This window comes from Amblyraja radiata, chromosome 19 (assembly GCF_010909765.2).
Source record: "Amblyraja radiata isolate CabotCenter1 chromosome 19, sAmbRad1.1.pri, whole genome shotgun sequence".
In the NCBI taxonomy this organism is placed as follows: Eukaryota; Metazoa; Chordata; class Chondrichthyes; order Rajiformes; family Rajidae; genus Amblyraja; species Amblyraja radiata.
In genome coordinates this window covers 9,507,231-9,523,234 of record NC_045974.1, presented here as the reverse complement: position 1 = coordinate 9,523,234, position 16,004 = coordinate 9,507,231, and the positions used below count along the sequence as shown (strand labels likewise).

The window sequence follows — 16,004 nt, the reverse complement described above, 5'->3', positions numbered from 1 at the left end:
ACTCATCTTTACTCTCAAGCCTTTCTTGACGTCCTCTGAGGGAGGGCTATATGTATGTATTTATGTATGAACTTAATCTATGAACCAATGTTGTATAACGTTAGTACCTCCACCAATGTAAAGCACTTTGGTCAACGAGAGTTGTTGTTTAAATGTGCGATAGAAATAAAAGTGACTTGACTTGACTCCCATTCCCAATCTGACCTTTCTGTCCTGGGCCCAGTGCAAATTGGAGGAACTGCACCTCATATTTCGCTTGGGTAGTTTACACCCCAGCGGTATGAACATTGACTTCTCTAACTTCAGATAGCCCTTGCTTTCTCTCTCCATCCCCTTCCCCGTCCCATGTATCCCACTAGTCTTGCTGTCTCCGACTACATTCTATATTTGTCCCATCCACTCCCTTGACATCAGTCTGAAGAAGGGTCTTGACTTGAAACTTCGCCCATTCCTTCTCTCCAGAGATGCTGCCTCACTCCAGCATTTTGTGTCTACCTGCTTATTTTTGTCATCTTTCTACATTTCTACTTGCATTTAATCCCCATTTTATCTGCAGTTTATTAGTTTTGCCATGTCATTTGTATTCTGGTTCAGCTCAAATCTTTTTTTGGTAACTGTTAACTAACAGTTAACTACCTTTATCACCCAGTTACTTTGAGCCAGAGTGCCTCACTTTCTTTTACATTCCAGCAAACTGCATTTATGTTTTAGCTTTATAAATTGCAGTTTAATTATATTGTGACATATTTCTCATGTGTTTTCCAGTGACAGCATTAGTTATTAGTCTTTTCATTTTCCCTTGTCAGAGTACAACTATACCGATGTAAGAAGCTCTATTGCCGCGAGTCCTAAATTTGTGCTCATGCTCCTTTTAAACCCAGTCAATATTAACCACATCATAAATCCTGAACTTTGCAATGAAATAGAACAGTTGTCCTTTTATCAGTGTCATTATTTTTCTCCAAATAAATAAACTTAATTTAATGTTTTCCTATTGGTTCATTGCTTTTAAAGGTACCTTTTTAAACTGGCTAAAAAAAAATATGCTATAACAATTTTGAAGTACACATCTGATCTAATGAAAAAAGCCAGCTATCCTTGTACCTTCATCTTAATGAATATCTGTTGTAGCTCTATTAAAATTATAATATCTTTCTCATGTGTCCAAATGTTGCACAGTATTTTGTATCATCCCAGTGATGAACAGTCCTATATAGGTTGGATAATTATAGTTTTAACATTGTGTTTGACCTTCTCTCTTTTGGTGAAGGGTTTTTTTCCTATTTGGAGCAATATGTGCTTTTTAAAAAAATTTTAAAATTCTAGATGCTTTTTAAAAATCTCAATGTTTGATTTTGTCTCCTCGTACACCTTCCATTTTAAAGATCAATCTATGTGCATATCTGGAGTTTTTGCCACCTCCTTTGTTAGAGAATGCTTAATTTCACTTTTACTGCAAATACTTGCATTTTTATGTTGGACTTTATCAACACACTTACCTCCATCTCTAAGGTACACAAAAATGCTGGAGAAACTCAGCGGGTGCAGCAGCATCTATGGAGCGAAGGAAATAGGCAACGTTTCAGGCCCAAACCCTTCTTCATGCTCCATAGATGCTGCTGCACCCGCTAAGTTTCGCCAGCATTTTTGTGCACCTTCGGTTTTCCAGCATCTGCAGTTCCTTCTAAAATACCTCCATCTTTAGTTGTATTAGAGATACAATCTTTGCATGGAGATTTGATGTCATTGACCAATTCTGTGCTCATAACCATTTCCAATTCATAAACTGAAAACTATCCCAGTGCAGATCTTTGAACATGCATTAAGCCATCGTACCAAATTAATCTTGTACGATTATTTGCTTTGTTAATTTTCTTTGGCAAAGGTATCATATGCCACTCTCCCCTCCTTTGGCATAATATCAATTTCAGAGAGATGTCATGAAAAATGATGCTAACCTTTCTTCCTTTTCCTGGAATACATCTTCAGTCCTACCAGTATTTTTATTGTTCCTTAAATATTTACCTCCAATTGCATTTAGCACAAAATAAATGGTATTGTTTGACATTAATTTTATAGGCTCACCATGGTGGTATGGTAGGTAATTGACCAAAGAATGGGCTTGCATGCAGTTTCTTTTTTAAAACTTTTCATAGATCAAGCATAATATTATTTGAAAGGAATGCACTAACATTTGCAGTTAGTTTTAAAGATTCCAGCTTCTCAAACTCAGGATTACTCAAACAAGGTCTCTGGCGCTGTAAGGCATCAATTGTGCCGCCATTGTTTTTAGTAACATGGCCGGTCACCTTGACTATATAGAACACATCCAGGCAAATGAGTAATGTTTTCCATTGTGTCATTTACTAAGTAAACAAGGTCCAGTTCTAGGTAACTATATGTTTACTGCTCTTGCACTTTTTTGTCAGATTTCCTCCAAGTGTGGCAGAGTATATTTCTTACATGCTCATTAGTCAACTTTTGTTTACATTTACTTGAATATATTTTGAATATATTTTGTGTACTGTTTTAACAGTTGGAATAAAATGTTGGATTTATTTTCTACTAAAGTGAATCTTTGGGGAATGATTTGTGAAATTGTCACACAGTTTAAAATAGTGGTGCAGTTGACACCCATTACCTGCACTTGGATTCCTAAATAAGTATCCTTTCTTGGAAAATATGCAAAAAAAGAATGGGGCTGCTGTGCAGATCCTGAGCCTATGCACAGCAGGTACAGGCACATGACGAGAATCATTTTAGTTATCTGACACCAAATTTAAATTCTAACGATGCACAAGAATGGCTAAACTTTCAAGTCACATCATATTTGATTTGAGGAGTGTTTTCTAATGCAAATTGCCTTGGCACATTGATTCACATAGTTGATTGGCAGAGAGGCACTTTGCATTTCAATCAACTTATAAACTTGTTCGCTGTCATCCCATTAAACTTTATCTTCAAATTCAGGTTTTATGTTTTGTGGAGATAGTAAACATACCTGTGAATTCACTTCATGGTAGTTGTGATTTAATATTTGTAAGAGTTCAAAATAAAACTGCATGGTGTGCTGTATGCTCACTAAATTTTAATCTGCTGTGAAGTTGGTAATAACCTAATGAAATCCCAAAGCATGTTGTCGTTTGCAAATGATGGATCCCGGGTATAAGAGTTCTTATATTATTTCAACATTCATTTTAATTGTTTTAATAATCCTGGCGGCTAGGTAAAATGTCACGGATAAAAGAGAAAAGTTTAGGGCAAATGGAATTTAAAAGCTGATAAAGCGTGTTTTGAGATGCGGAGAAAGAAGAAAGGTGGAATCAGGAAGGACCGTGGTTGAAAGGTTGGAGAAATTAAATGACAGAATGGGCTATTGAGTTACAGCAGAAGCACTGTTGCACTGAGGACAGCAACATCATTACTTGATGTATTGTCTGTCAGACTAATGTGCTTTGGCCAAATGATGAGGAGGCCTTCCTTGCATTAAGCCAAAGGCCAAAAGACCAGAAAAAATGGAGAATGAAACAAATAAGTGACTTAAAGCTTAGAATCACACTTGTAAAGATTATGTACATTATTCACAGAAACCACATTCGCTTTCTAGAAGCAGGACTCCCTCAAGTTGAGTGGTCTGTCTGTTTAACAGGGCTCTAGCAATATTTTAGCAGCATTTGAGAATAAAGAGATTTCTCTGTGAATATCACAGGCTTGATGGTTCACCTTTTTGTATAGTTGTGTAATTCAGGTGTCCTTGAAGTGCTTATTTTCTTGTTCCATAGCACTTGAAGTAACTGCCAGTTTCTCGATCAGTGGGCTCCATTCTTCGAAGACTTAGTGGTGTAGCATATGTTCCTTGAGCTTTTTAATATGATAACTGTGACATTGACTTCTAAATTTCTGCCAGGTCTGAGGTACATGAGGGAGGTTGGCTGCAAGTTATGACATGTGATCTAATGCTTCACTAATTGTAGATGGCCTATTTAGGACAGAGTTAAATTGCTTAGTCTACCCCTCTGTGATCTTTGTTTCTTTTCAGTGATGGATGTTAGTCCACCTGCACTTAGTAGAACCAGCAACATCTGAAAACCAAGTACATTTTAGAGTAGCTTAGAATCTTTTAGTTTTCCTGATTGGCACATAGCTGGGAGCAGAGAAGGCTGAATGCCATTCTTTTATCCAGCATGAGCATGTAGGAATGAAGAGCCCACCTGTTCAATAAACCTCGACAATGATGAGGTGGTGTGGACATAGAACATAGAAAAATGCAGTACAGGAACAGGCCCTTCGGCCCACAATATCTAGGCGCAACATAATGCCAAGACAAACTAATCTCATCCGTCAACACATGGTTCATACTCCAGGGTGCTGGTGCGATGCTGGATTACAGTTCTGCCTCCACTCCCTGATAGGAAAAGTGGGGAGATTTTTGGTGGTGATGTCAGAAATTACAGAGTAATTAATTGAGCATGGAGTGGAAGATGGAAAAGTTTTAACACTAGCAATATATATTGAAAAAATTCAAGCCGTATTGAATTGGTTTTAAACATTGTTCACTTTGAGATTGAATTGAATTAAATACATTTTATTAGCCAAGTATGAATACATACAAGGAATTTGCCTTGGTGCTTTGCTCGCAAGTAACAACACGATATACAGTAGACAATAAAACAAAATTAAACATATGAAGAATGAAATAAAATACCAGAGAAAAAGGAAGCTACAGACTTGATTGTTGGGTAGAGGGTAGTGGGGGAAAAAAAGCTGTTTTTATGTCTGGCTGGTGGCTTCGATAGTCCGGAGTCGTCTTCCAGAGGGAAATGCTTCAAAGAGTTTGTGGCCAGGGTGAGAGAGGTCAGAGATGATCTTACCCACTCGCTTCCTGGCCCTTGCAGTGTACAGTTCGTCGATGGGGGGAAGGTTGCAGCCAACAACCTTCTTGGCTGATCGAATGATGCTCTGCAGCCTCCGGATGTCGTGCTTGGTGGCTGAGCCAAACCAGACCATGATGGAGAAGGTGAGGACAGACTCTATGATGGCAATATAAAACTGGACCATCATTGCCTGTGGCAGATTGTGTTTTCTCAGCTGCCGCAGGAAGTACATCCTCTGCTGGGCCTTTTTGACTGTGGAGTCGATGGTGGCCTCCCATTTAAGGTCCCTGGAGATGATGGTTCCAAGGAACTTAAATGACTCCACAGATGTGACTGTGGTATTGTTGATGGTGAGTGGGGGGAGGGGAAGGAGAGCTCTCCTAAAGTGTATAATCAATTCCATTCTCTTGAGAGCAGTGAGCTCCAGGTTGTTGCTATGGCAACAGGACACCAGCTGTGTCACTTCCTGTCTGTAGGCAGACTCCTCCCCATCCTGGATCAGTCCAATCAGGGTTGGAGGATGAAGTGAAGGCCTAGGTTGACTGCGTCATCCACTGATCTATTGGCCCAGTATGCAAACTGCAGGGGGTCCAGAAGGGGCCGTGATATTTTCCAGGTGGGCCAGCGCAAGTCTTTCAAGGGACTTCATGATTACAGAGGTCAGTGCGACAGGCCTATAGTAATTAAGACCAGTAATCCTTGGCTTTTTAGGTGCAGGAACAATAGTGGAGACTTTGAAGCAGGCGGGGACAGTGCAGGTTTGCCGGGACTGGTTGAAAATGTCTGTGTAGACTGGTGCCAGTTGTTCAGCACAGAGCTTGAGGGTAGAGAGGGAAACATTGTCCGGTCCTGGAGATTTCCGGCTTTTCTGTCTCCTGAAGAGCCTCCGCCTCCTCAATTTCTATTGTTAGTGGTGGAGAAGTGGCCAGACTGATGTTGGGCAGTAAGGTGGGAGTGGGTAGTGGACGAGGGCCCAGTCTTTGCAGACTGGAGTCGGGCTACAGCTTTCTTTGTTTCCCTGCTGGTAACTGCTCAAGTGTGATAGTTGAATTCATAGAGTACTTAACATTTTTCTTTGTTTCTTTCAGCTCCACCGCCACCTCCACCTTCCAGAGGAGGACCACCACCACCCCCTCCTCCACACAGTTCAGGACCACCGCCTCCACCTCCAGTTCGTGGCAGAGGAGCGCCACCACCTCCACCCCCTTCGAGAGCCCCGTCAGTAGCTCCATCTGCAGCTCCGCCACCTCCACCTTCAAGGCCAGGAGTAGGAGCACCACCACCGCCGCCACCACCTCCCAGTAGATTATACCCACCACCTCCTCCCATTCCATCAGGTCCCCCACCACCGCCCCCACCGCCACACCCTGCACCTGGGGGCCCAGGAGCTGCTGGTCCACCCCCACCACCTCCCCCTCCACCTCCACCACCTGGCCCCCCTCCACTCCCTACAATGGTCGAGAGTGATGTTCCTTCCACTGGAGGCAAATCTGCTCTTCTGGATCAAATCAGAGAAGGCACTCAGTTAAAGAAAGTTGAGCAAAGCAATCGACCTGTGTCTGGCTCGGGCAGGGATGCACTGTTAGGCCAAATACGACAGGGTATACAACTCAAAATTGTAAGTAAATATTCTCTGCGATCAATTGAAATTGTGACTGCATTATTATTTGGCAAGTACACGTGTAAAATACTAAATATTTGTAAAGCTTTGTAAATGGAACATAAACAGCTGAAATATTTTGCAGCAGTGTTTGGCTTGTTCATTGTTAAATGGCTGAATGAGGTTTGAGGGCCTGTTCTATAAAACATTGGTGTAGTTTGAGGTGGACAAGTTGTCTGTGGTTATGAGGAGAAGGCAGGAGAATGGGGTTAGGAGGGAGAGATAGATCAGCCATGATTGAATGGCGGAGTAGAATGGCCTAATTCTGCTCCTATCACTTATGACCTTATGACATTTGTATGCTCATTTGAATCTTAAAGCCCCCCATTTTTCCTTTGCAATATAACTTGGGTGTGTTTTGATAATGCTGCAAAATTAATAATCACAAGCCCGCTATGATAAATAAGATAAAAATTGGAAATTAAAAAAAAAATCAGTCATTACTTGCATAGATGGTATTTAGGTCAAAGATTTACTCAATTCACAATTATTGCTGTGACTTTCAATTTCAGGTCATTGCAGTGTACAAAATTGCTGTTTAAACAAAAGTGCTAGCTTATTTCATGCATTAGTTTTCAGCAAATGATGCATCAATTCCTTTTGTAGGTAAATGACCAGGATTCATCTTCTCCTTCAACGCCTACAGCAGGGATTGTAGGAGCATTGATGGAGGTGATGCAGAAAAGGAGTAAAGCCATTCACTCTTCAGGTAGGATCTTTAAATAGTCATAAATCCCACAGATAAAGGCCGACCTTTTAAATATTAATATTAAAAATAAATACTCACTCGACAATTGGCAATTGCTGTTTCTGTGCTTTAAAATAGTTTTTGTCATAGTCTAATAATAGATCTTTCAGATTATAAAGTTTCACAAACGTTAGTGATACAAAAGTTAGTGGTTTTGCAGATAGTGAAGAGGTTGTGAAAGATTGCAGCAGGATCTGGATCGATTGGCCAGATGGCAGAGGAATGCTTGATGGAATTTAATACAGAGAAGTGTGAGATCTTGCATTTTGGAATGTCAAACAAGGGCAGGATCTACAGGTAGGCCTCTGGGTAGTGTTGTAGAGCAGAGGAATCTAGGAGTACAGGTGCATGGTTCCTTGAAGGTCGAGTCTCGGGTAGATAAGGTGGTCAAAAAAGGCTTTTGGCACTTTGGCCTTCATCAGTCAGAGTATTGAGTATAGAAGTTGGGAGGTCATGTTGCAGTTGTATAAGACGTTGGTGAGACCGCATTTAAAATATTATGTTCAGTTCTGAGCACCATGTTATATGAAAGATATTGTCAAGCTTGAAAGGGTTCAGAAAAGATTTATGATGATGCCAGGACTAGAGGGTGTGAGACAATAGAATAAGTGCAGGGTTAGGCCATTCGGCCCTTCGAGCCAGCACCGCCATTCAATTTGAACATGGCTGATCATCCCCAATCAGTACCCCGTTCCTATAGGGGTCCTATATGAGCTATAGGGAGAGGTTGAGTAGGCTAGGTCTCTATTCCATGAAGCGCAGGAGGATGAGGGGAAACCTTATAGAGGTGTACAAAATCATGAGCGAATAGATCGGGTAGATACACAGATTCTCTTGCCCAGAGTAGGTGAATCGAGGACCAGAAGACCTAGGTTCAAGGTGAAGGGGAATCCGAGGGGAAACCTTTTCACACAAAGGGTGGTGGGTGTATGGAACAAGCTGCCAGAGGAGGTAGCTGAAGCTGGTGTTAATGTCCCCATCGTTTAACAGAGAGACAGGTATATGGATAGGACAGGTTTGGAGGGATATGGACCAAGCGCAGGCAAGTGGGACAAGTGTAGCTGGGACATTGTTGGCTGGTGTCGGCAAGTTGGGCCGAAGGGCCTGTTTCCACACTGTATCACTATGACTAAATATCTGGCTAATATTTCCTGAATCATGGAGCAATATTTTTCTGCAGCATGCTGAGGTATTCAGCCCAATCTGTAAACTTGCAGAGAATATTGTTATTGCTAGTGTCGGGCATTATAAGTGTTTTTTAAGCATGTAGTTCTGTCGATCATCCATGCAAAAAGTGTTCCTTATGCACACCAAACCTGGTAAGACAAAGTTTGACAATGGGCCTACCTTTTCTTTAGACTAAAAATACAACCTTGCCCATCCATTTGTATTCCATGTATTAGCCTTAATTAAAATCCCTCTAGGTGAAAGGCCATGCAATTTCATATTACATTTATGATCAGGTCATGGGGTTCTGAAATAAAACAGAAAATACTGGAAACACTCTGCAGTGAAGGAATAAGAGGACCTAAAGAATATATGTGGTAGAGTGAGGCCCAGGTGGTGTCAATGGTTAAAAGATCAAGCTGTGGAGTTCAGTGGATGACTTTGTTTTCCTTGTAATAAGATGAAGATGGTGACACCTTGCTCTTTACTGCAGTCTTTCTGCCGAAATGTATAATCAAAAGATTACATAAGCAGTAAGGCCTTTATCACGAAATCATGTAATTTTATCTTGCCTTGCTCTGTTATTTTCTCCTTCAAACCATGAACACTTGTTGCAGCATCACCTTCCTTTAAAAATCCTTGTTCTCCATAGTGGCATCCTTGCATGATCTATGTTTTAACCTGTGGGAACTGCTGAAAGACATTCTCCTACCCACCCAGGTTGTCAATCCCAATCTGAATTATTTTTGCCATTGAATTAATTCAGTGGCCTCATGTCTTGAAACATTTCCCTTCATAATTTTTTTTGCTGGACAATTTATATGATCATTCTCTCCATTATACCATTAATCATGGCTTCCCTACTTCAATGTTAATTTTGGTCATATGCAGTGCCCTCCATAATGTTCGGGACAAAGACACACCATTTATTTATATGCTTCTGTACTCCACAATTTGAGATTTGTAATAGAAAAAAATCACATGTGGTTAAAGTGCACATTGTCAGATTTTATATATTTTTTATACATTTTGGTTTCACCATGTATAAATTACAGCTGTTTTTATACATAGTCCCCCCATTTCAGGGCACCATAATGTTTGGGACACATGGCTTCACATGTATTTGTAATTGCTCAGGTGTGTTTAATTGCCTGCTTAATGCAGGTATAAGAGAGCTCTCGGCACCTAGTCTTTCCTCCAGTCTTTCCATCACCTTTGGAAACTTTTATTGCTGTTTATCAACATGAGGATCAAAGCTGTGCCAATGAAAGTCAAATAAGCCATTATGAGACTGAGAAACAAGAATAAAACTGTTAGAGACATCAGCCAAACCTCAGCCTTACCAAAATCAACTGTTTGGAACATCATTAGGAAGAAAGAGCACTGGTGAGCTTACTAATCGCGAAGGGACAGGCAAGTCAAGGAAGATCTCCACAGCTGATGACAGAAGAATTCTCTCCATTATAAAGAAATATCCCCAAACTCCTGTCCGACAGATCAGAAACACTCTCCAGGAGTCGGGTGTGGATTTGTCAATGACCACTGTGGAGAAGACCATGAACAGAAATACTGAGGCTGCACTGCAAGATGCAAACCACCGGATAGCCGCAAAAATAGGATGGCCAGGTTACCGTTTGCCAAGAAGTACTTAAAAGAGCCATCACAGTTCTGGAAAAAGGTCTTGTGGACAGATGAGACGAAGATTAACATATATCAGAGTGATGACAAGAGCAAAGTATGGAGGAGAGAAGGAACTGCCCAAGATCCAAAGCATACCACCTCATCTGTGAAATACGATGGTGGGGGTGTTTTGGCCTGGGCATGTATGGCTGCTGAAGGTACTGGCTCACTTATCTTCATTGATGATGAAACTGCTGATGGTAGTAGCATGATTAATTCTGAAGTGTATAGACACATCCTATCTGCTCAAGTTCAAGAGTCAAGAGTGTTTTATTGTAATATGTCCCGGATGGGACAATTAAATTCTTACTTGCTGCAGCACAACAGAATATGTGAATATGTAAACATAGTACATAACGGGGGAAGAGGGGAAAAAAAAGAAAAAGTTTAATAAATAACAAATATAGTGCAATAATAATAGTATTTTGCAGCTCAGAGCTTATTCGTTGTTGTGTCTAATAGCCTGATAGCTGTAGGGAAGAAGCTGTTCCTGAACCTGGACGTTACAGTTCTCAGGCTCCTGTACCTTCTTCCTGATGGCAATGATGAGATGAGTGTGTGGCCAGGATGGTGTGGGTCCTTGATGATTTTGGCTGTCTTTTTGAGACAGCGACTACGATGGATCCCTTCGACGGGGGGGCGGTCATAGCCGGTGATGGGCTGGGCAGTGGTCACAACTTTTTGTAGTCTTTTTCGCTCCTGGACGTTCAAGTTGCCGCACCAGGCCCCAATGCAACCAGTCAGAATGCGCTCTACCTGTAGAAGTTTAGGAGAATCCTCTTCGACATGCCGAATCACTGTAATCTTCTCAGGAAGTAGAGTCACTGATGTGCCTTCTTTATAATTGCATCGGTGCTGGGTCCAGGAAAGATCTTTGGAAATATGCATGCCCAGGAATTAGATGTTATTGACCCTCTCCACCATTGTCCCATTGATGTGAACAGGATTGTGGGTCCTCATCCTTCCTCCACCAAAGTCCACAATCATTTCCTTGGTCTTACTGATGTTGAGAGCAAGGTTGTTGTGCTGGCGCCATTTGGTCAGTCGGTCGATCTCACTTCTATACTCTGACTCATCCCCATCTGTGATTCATCCAACAACAGTGGTGTCATTGGCGAACTTGACGCAGTCATGGGTATAGAGTGAGTAAAGCAGGGGGCTGAGCACGCAGCCTTGAGGTGCTCCCGTGCTGATTGTTACAGAGGATGAAGTGGTTCCTCCAATTCGAACAGACTGGTCTGTGGATGAGGAAGTCAAGGATCCAATTGCAGGGGGATGCGCAGTGGGACAGTTCCATGAGCTTGGTAACCAGCTTGGAAGAGATGATGGTATTAAACGCCAAGCTGTAGTCTTTTAACAACAGCCTGACGTAAGTTTTTATTGTCCCAAGTGGTCCAATGCGGAGTGGAGAGCTAGTGAAATTGCATCCTACGTTGACCTGTTGTGGCAGTATGCGAACTGTAGTGGGTCGAGGATCTTGTCGAGGTAGGAGTTGGTGTGCGCCATAACCAACCTCTCAAAGCACTTCATCACCACAGACGTTAGTGCCACTGGTCGATAGTCGTTGAGGCATGTCACCTTGCTCTTCTTGGGCACTGGTATTATTGATGCCTTCTTGAACCAGGTGAGAACCTCAGACCTCTTAAAGCAGGTGGGAACCTCAAACAAATGCCTCAAACTCATTGGCCGGTGGTTCATTCTACAGCAAGACAGTGATCCTAAACATACTGCTAAAGCAACAAAGGAGTTTTTCAAAGCTAAAAAATGGTCAATTCTTGAGTGGCTAAGTCAAGCACCCGATCTGAACCCAGTTGAGCATGCCTTTTATATGCTGAAAAGAAAACTGAAGGGGACTAGCCCCCAAATCGAGCATGCTAAAGATGGCTGCAATACAGGCCTGGCAGAGCATCACCAGAGAAAACACCCAGCAACTGGTGATATCCATGAATCGCAGACTTCAAGCAGTCATTACATGCAAAGGATATGCAACAAAATACTAAACGTGACTAGTTTCATTTACATGACATTGCTGTGTCCCAGACATTATGGTGCCCTGAAATGGGGGGGGGGGGGACTATAAACACTGCTGTAATTTCTAAATGGTGAAACCAAAATGTATAAAAATGGCCTTTATTCAAATTTGCACTTTAACCACATGTGAATTTTTTCTATTACAAATCTCAAATTGTGGAGTACAGAGGCAAATAAATAAATGATGGGTCTTTGTCCCAAACATTATGGAAGGCACTGTATATTCTTGATTTTCTTGATATGCTTTTCCTTTGGGTCTATTGTCTATTTTGGTATTCATCCTGAGAAGAAAGTAAAAACTGTCTTTCTATTTTTCATTAACTTCCAAATGTCACCTCATCCAGATTTGGAGTCCAACCAGGATGTTGTCAATCATAAACAAATATCTAACCCGTTTCTGATACCGTATTTGCTATAGCAGAAAACATTTCAACTGCAATAATGTTACCCATCTCAATCCTTCTTTGAATAAACCCCACATTTGTGTCTTGGTCACCTCCAATTATGCGATTATTTATTTTCCATCTCTGCTATTCATGGATTTGTGATCATCTTAATTCTGTTCCATTATATACCATTATTCCTTTTAATAGAATCACTTTGGAGGACTGGGAACCAATTATTAAATCCCTGTCCTTTTCATGGCTTCGCCGCACCCTTTCTTGCTTCAATTCCACCATCCCCTCATTTTCTGTCGACACCATCCTTTTGACCTTTCCCCCTGGCCATTGGATACAGCCCTGGATACAAATGAGACCCCTCCATGCTACCTATCCCATCTTCATTAATCATCTTTGATCTAGTTCTGGTCACTGCCCAATTATTCCACCTCTGTCTTAATGGTTGTTCTTATTATAGGGAGAAAGTAGCTTGAGTTTTACTTCTGTTTATATGCTGCATGAATAAAATAGTTTAGCTGAGGAGGTAAAGTGAAATATCTCAATATATTGTCATGTTATTCATTAATTGCAATATTCTGTTTGCAGATGAAGATGAGGATGAAGATGAAGAGGAGGATTTTGATGATGATGATGAATGGGAAGATTAGGGTTTTTTTTCCAGCAAGACTATAATCCTTGCTGTGTTTCTGATTTCCTGTAAAATTGTCCTGTAAATGTTTTGCAGAATTTGCTGTATATTTTTGTTGCCTTTTGCTCTTTTTCATAATCTGTGCAATACCTCATATAATAATTCACTTGATAAAGTATTGTGGGTAAAGTTGCACCCTATGCAAGAAAGATGTTGGGACAAATAAGGAACTACACATATATGTTCATACTAGTAACAAAAGAAATTGTGTGATGGAATAGAGTTTGAATTGAACTTTAATTATGCTTGTTGAAAGCCAGAGTAGTAACACTATTTTTTCAAATCCTGCATTTTCTGTACCTAAGAAGAAACGACACTTATTAAAACCATGTAGCACTATGAACTTTTTAGATATTCGTCTTCGGTTCGGACTATTCAATGCTTTGTTGCCGAAACTGACAAAACTTTGAACCCTGAAGTAATTCACTACAAGAATGCACAGCGTATGGGCAACTCATTTGTGTTTTGCTATACAGTAATAACTTATCTCGAAGGATACAATATAAAGTTGTAACCAGCGTATCTGTGATGAATGTCTAATACTATTTTCAGCAATACAGTTCTGCCAACTTTTTCAGTTGAAATCCCCTTGCTTATACATTGGGTAAAAGTTTATACTCTCAACTGCTTCCATGTTTGGAAATTAGGTTATGTTTCAAATAGGAATCTGAGCTCTTATGAAAACACTAAACGCAATTGTGGGAAGAAGATTTATCCCTTAAGGTGCTAAGTAAAAGCATTTCTTCTAATCATACGCTGTGCATATTTAGCAGCATAAGGGTTAATGGAAAATAGTCTAATGTTCAGTTTTCTGATGAAGAAGGCTGTGATTAGGAATTTGTTTAAAATTCATAAAGGGCTGTGCTTAATGCTTGTTAAACTGAAAATTTGGGAATATTTGGAAGTGAACTCATGTAATGATGAATGTTGATATCAATATCTTTACATTATAAACCTTTTGATGACCTTGCATCAGAATCAAAGAGTAAACTCTTAATGCAGATTACAATTATGGAATGGAACTTTTAATTGAAAAGTATACTTAAAATAAATATTTTAAATTACCAAAATCTATATGTCAAGTCTGTTGAGATTTATTACAAGGGCAAAGGTTAAGGACAGCTGTGTTATTGCTGGCTTTTATCCGGCAGTTCACTTTGATTATTTTCACCCACAACTGTGAAATTATTTTGGTTTGCTGCTCTGTCACCTCCACTTTTCCTTGGATAATGTGTGCAATGGATTTACTTGCTATCTTAATTTCTGCAACTGTTGACAAATATTCAATGTACAATTTCTGGCTGTTCTTTGTACGTATCCAAAGCACTGTGGATGCGTTCTCTTCAATTTTGGAAACCGAATCAATTTCCATTTTAGACGCCTCTTTATTCTGTCAACTCTAATCCTAAGCATAACATTCAGAAACTCTAACCCTTTTTTTAAATTTGTGCCACGCTTTCTTAAAATAGAACTGAGATTGAGACATTCATAAAGCCTTAAATAACATCCAAGCTTTGAAAATGTTACAACATATTTAAACTGTTCTGTATTAAAATATATCTGACCATTCTACCAAAGAGAATTTATTGTTTCATGAGTGTGCCTGAGGTTTCATGGCACAGTATATTTGCTTATGCTATTGACGACTGATTATTATTTTCTGGACAGCTGTATCATTTGTGGCTTGTGTTCAATCATATGCCATGTGGCTGGAACCTGCCTTAATTTATAGCCAAACAAATGAACTAGGGAAAATGTTTTTGATTTTCATATTATGAAATGCATGTTTTGAGTGCTTGTCTCATTAGCATCCTTTTAACGGCTTAAAATATTTTGACAGCACTATTAACACTTAAAAGTATGAATATTGCACATGATTAAAAAAAATAATGTGCCTAAGCATAAAGCCAAATTATATTTCCCTACTAAAAGTATTGATTATCTCTTCCATTTGAGCGATCACTCCTTTCATCACGAGTTTTATTTGGGAGTGACAATCGTAAACTTTTCCCTTTCCCTTCTAAAGTCGAGTATCTTTGAATATAAATATTCATAATTGAAAAACTACACTGAAACAAATTCAAATGTAATACATTTTGCACAAGTTTAACTTGAGCAAAACAAACTTGGTCGCGCAATGTTTTTCTCAGCTAATTTGTGCAATATCACAACTTTCAAGGTGGGAGAGGTTAAAAAGTAGCATAGAAATAGAATGCGACATTTATATTCAGCCTTAATTCATTTGAATTGTAAAACTAGTTTCAAAATAGAGTTTTTCTGCTGCATTATTTTGCAGGGAAAATTTGTTTTACTTCAACCTCTGTGGTTTTAAACGTAACTTCAAACAGTAGCTGCTTACCTGACTAAATACAAGAGCACATCAATCTGTTGATGATTTGAGTGATGTTTCAACCTTTGTTAATTTACAGTGGGGTAGATAAAGGAAGGTCTGAGGGCCCTCTGGTGGTTCTTTCAACTGAAGCACAACCAGTTCCCCTCCTCAACAGTGGCAGAACCTGTCCTGTGCCCCTTTAATTCCACCCAATTTCTTCAGCTCTGGGAACACAAATCTGCCACCAGCTTTGCCTGTACCAAACAGTCCTTGTACCAGACCTTGAGGAGAAGTAGGGTCTCGACCCGAAATGTCACCCATTCCTTCTCTCCAGAGATGCTGCCCGACCCACTGAGTTACTCCAGCATTTTGTGTCTACCTTGTTCCAGACCTACTTGGGACCACTCCTGCCGTTCTTTGTCT

At 40.2% G+C, this 16,004-nt stretch overlaps 1 protein-coding gene across 2 annotated transcripts in view; it reads left to right on the top strand.

Annotated features, from left to right (window-relative positions):
• The window catches only part of wasl (WASP like actin nucleation promoting factor), a 62,307-nt gene extending 47,489 nt beyond the window's left edge, over nucleotides 1-14,818 (top strand). The window contains exons 9-12 of one of the 2 annotated variants that reach the window (XM_033037635.1): nucleotides 2,080-2,097; nucleotides 5,963-6,492; nucleotides 7,141-7,243; nucleotides 13,147-14,818. In XM_033037635.1, coding sequence (XP_032893526.1) covers nucleotides 2,080-2,097; nucleotides 5,963-6,492; nucleotides 7,141-7,243; nucleotides 13,147-13,208 — 713 coding nt within the window. In that variant the 3' untranslated portion in view covers nucleotides 13,209-14,818. The remainder of the gene's footprint in view (nucleotides 1-2,079; nucleotides 2,098-5,962; nucleotides 6,493-7,140; nucleotides 7,244-13,146) is intronic. The other variant, XM_033037636.1, reaches the window with a different exon arrangement.
• Nucleotides 14,819-16,004: the final 1,186 nt, after the last annotated feature.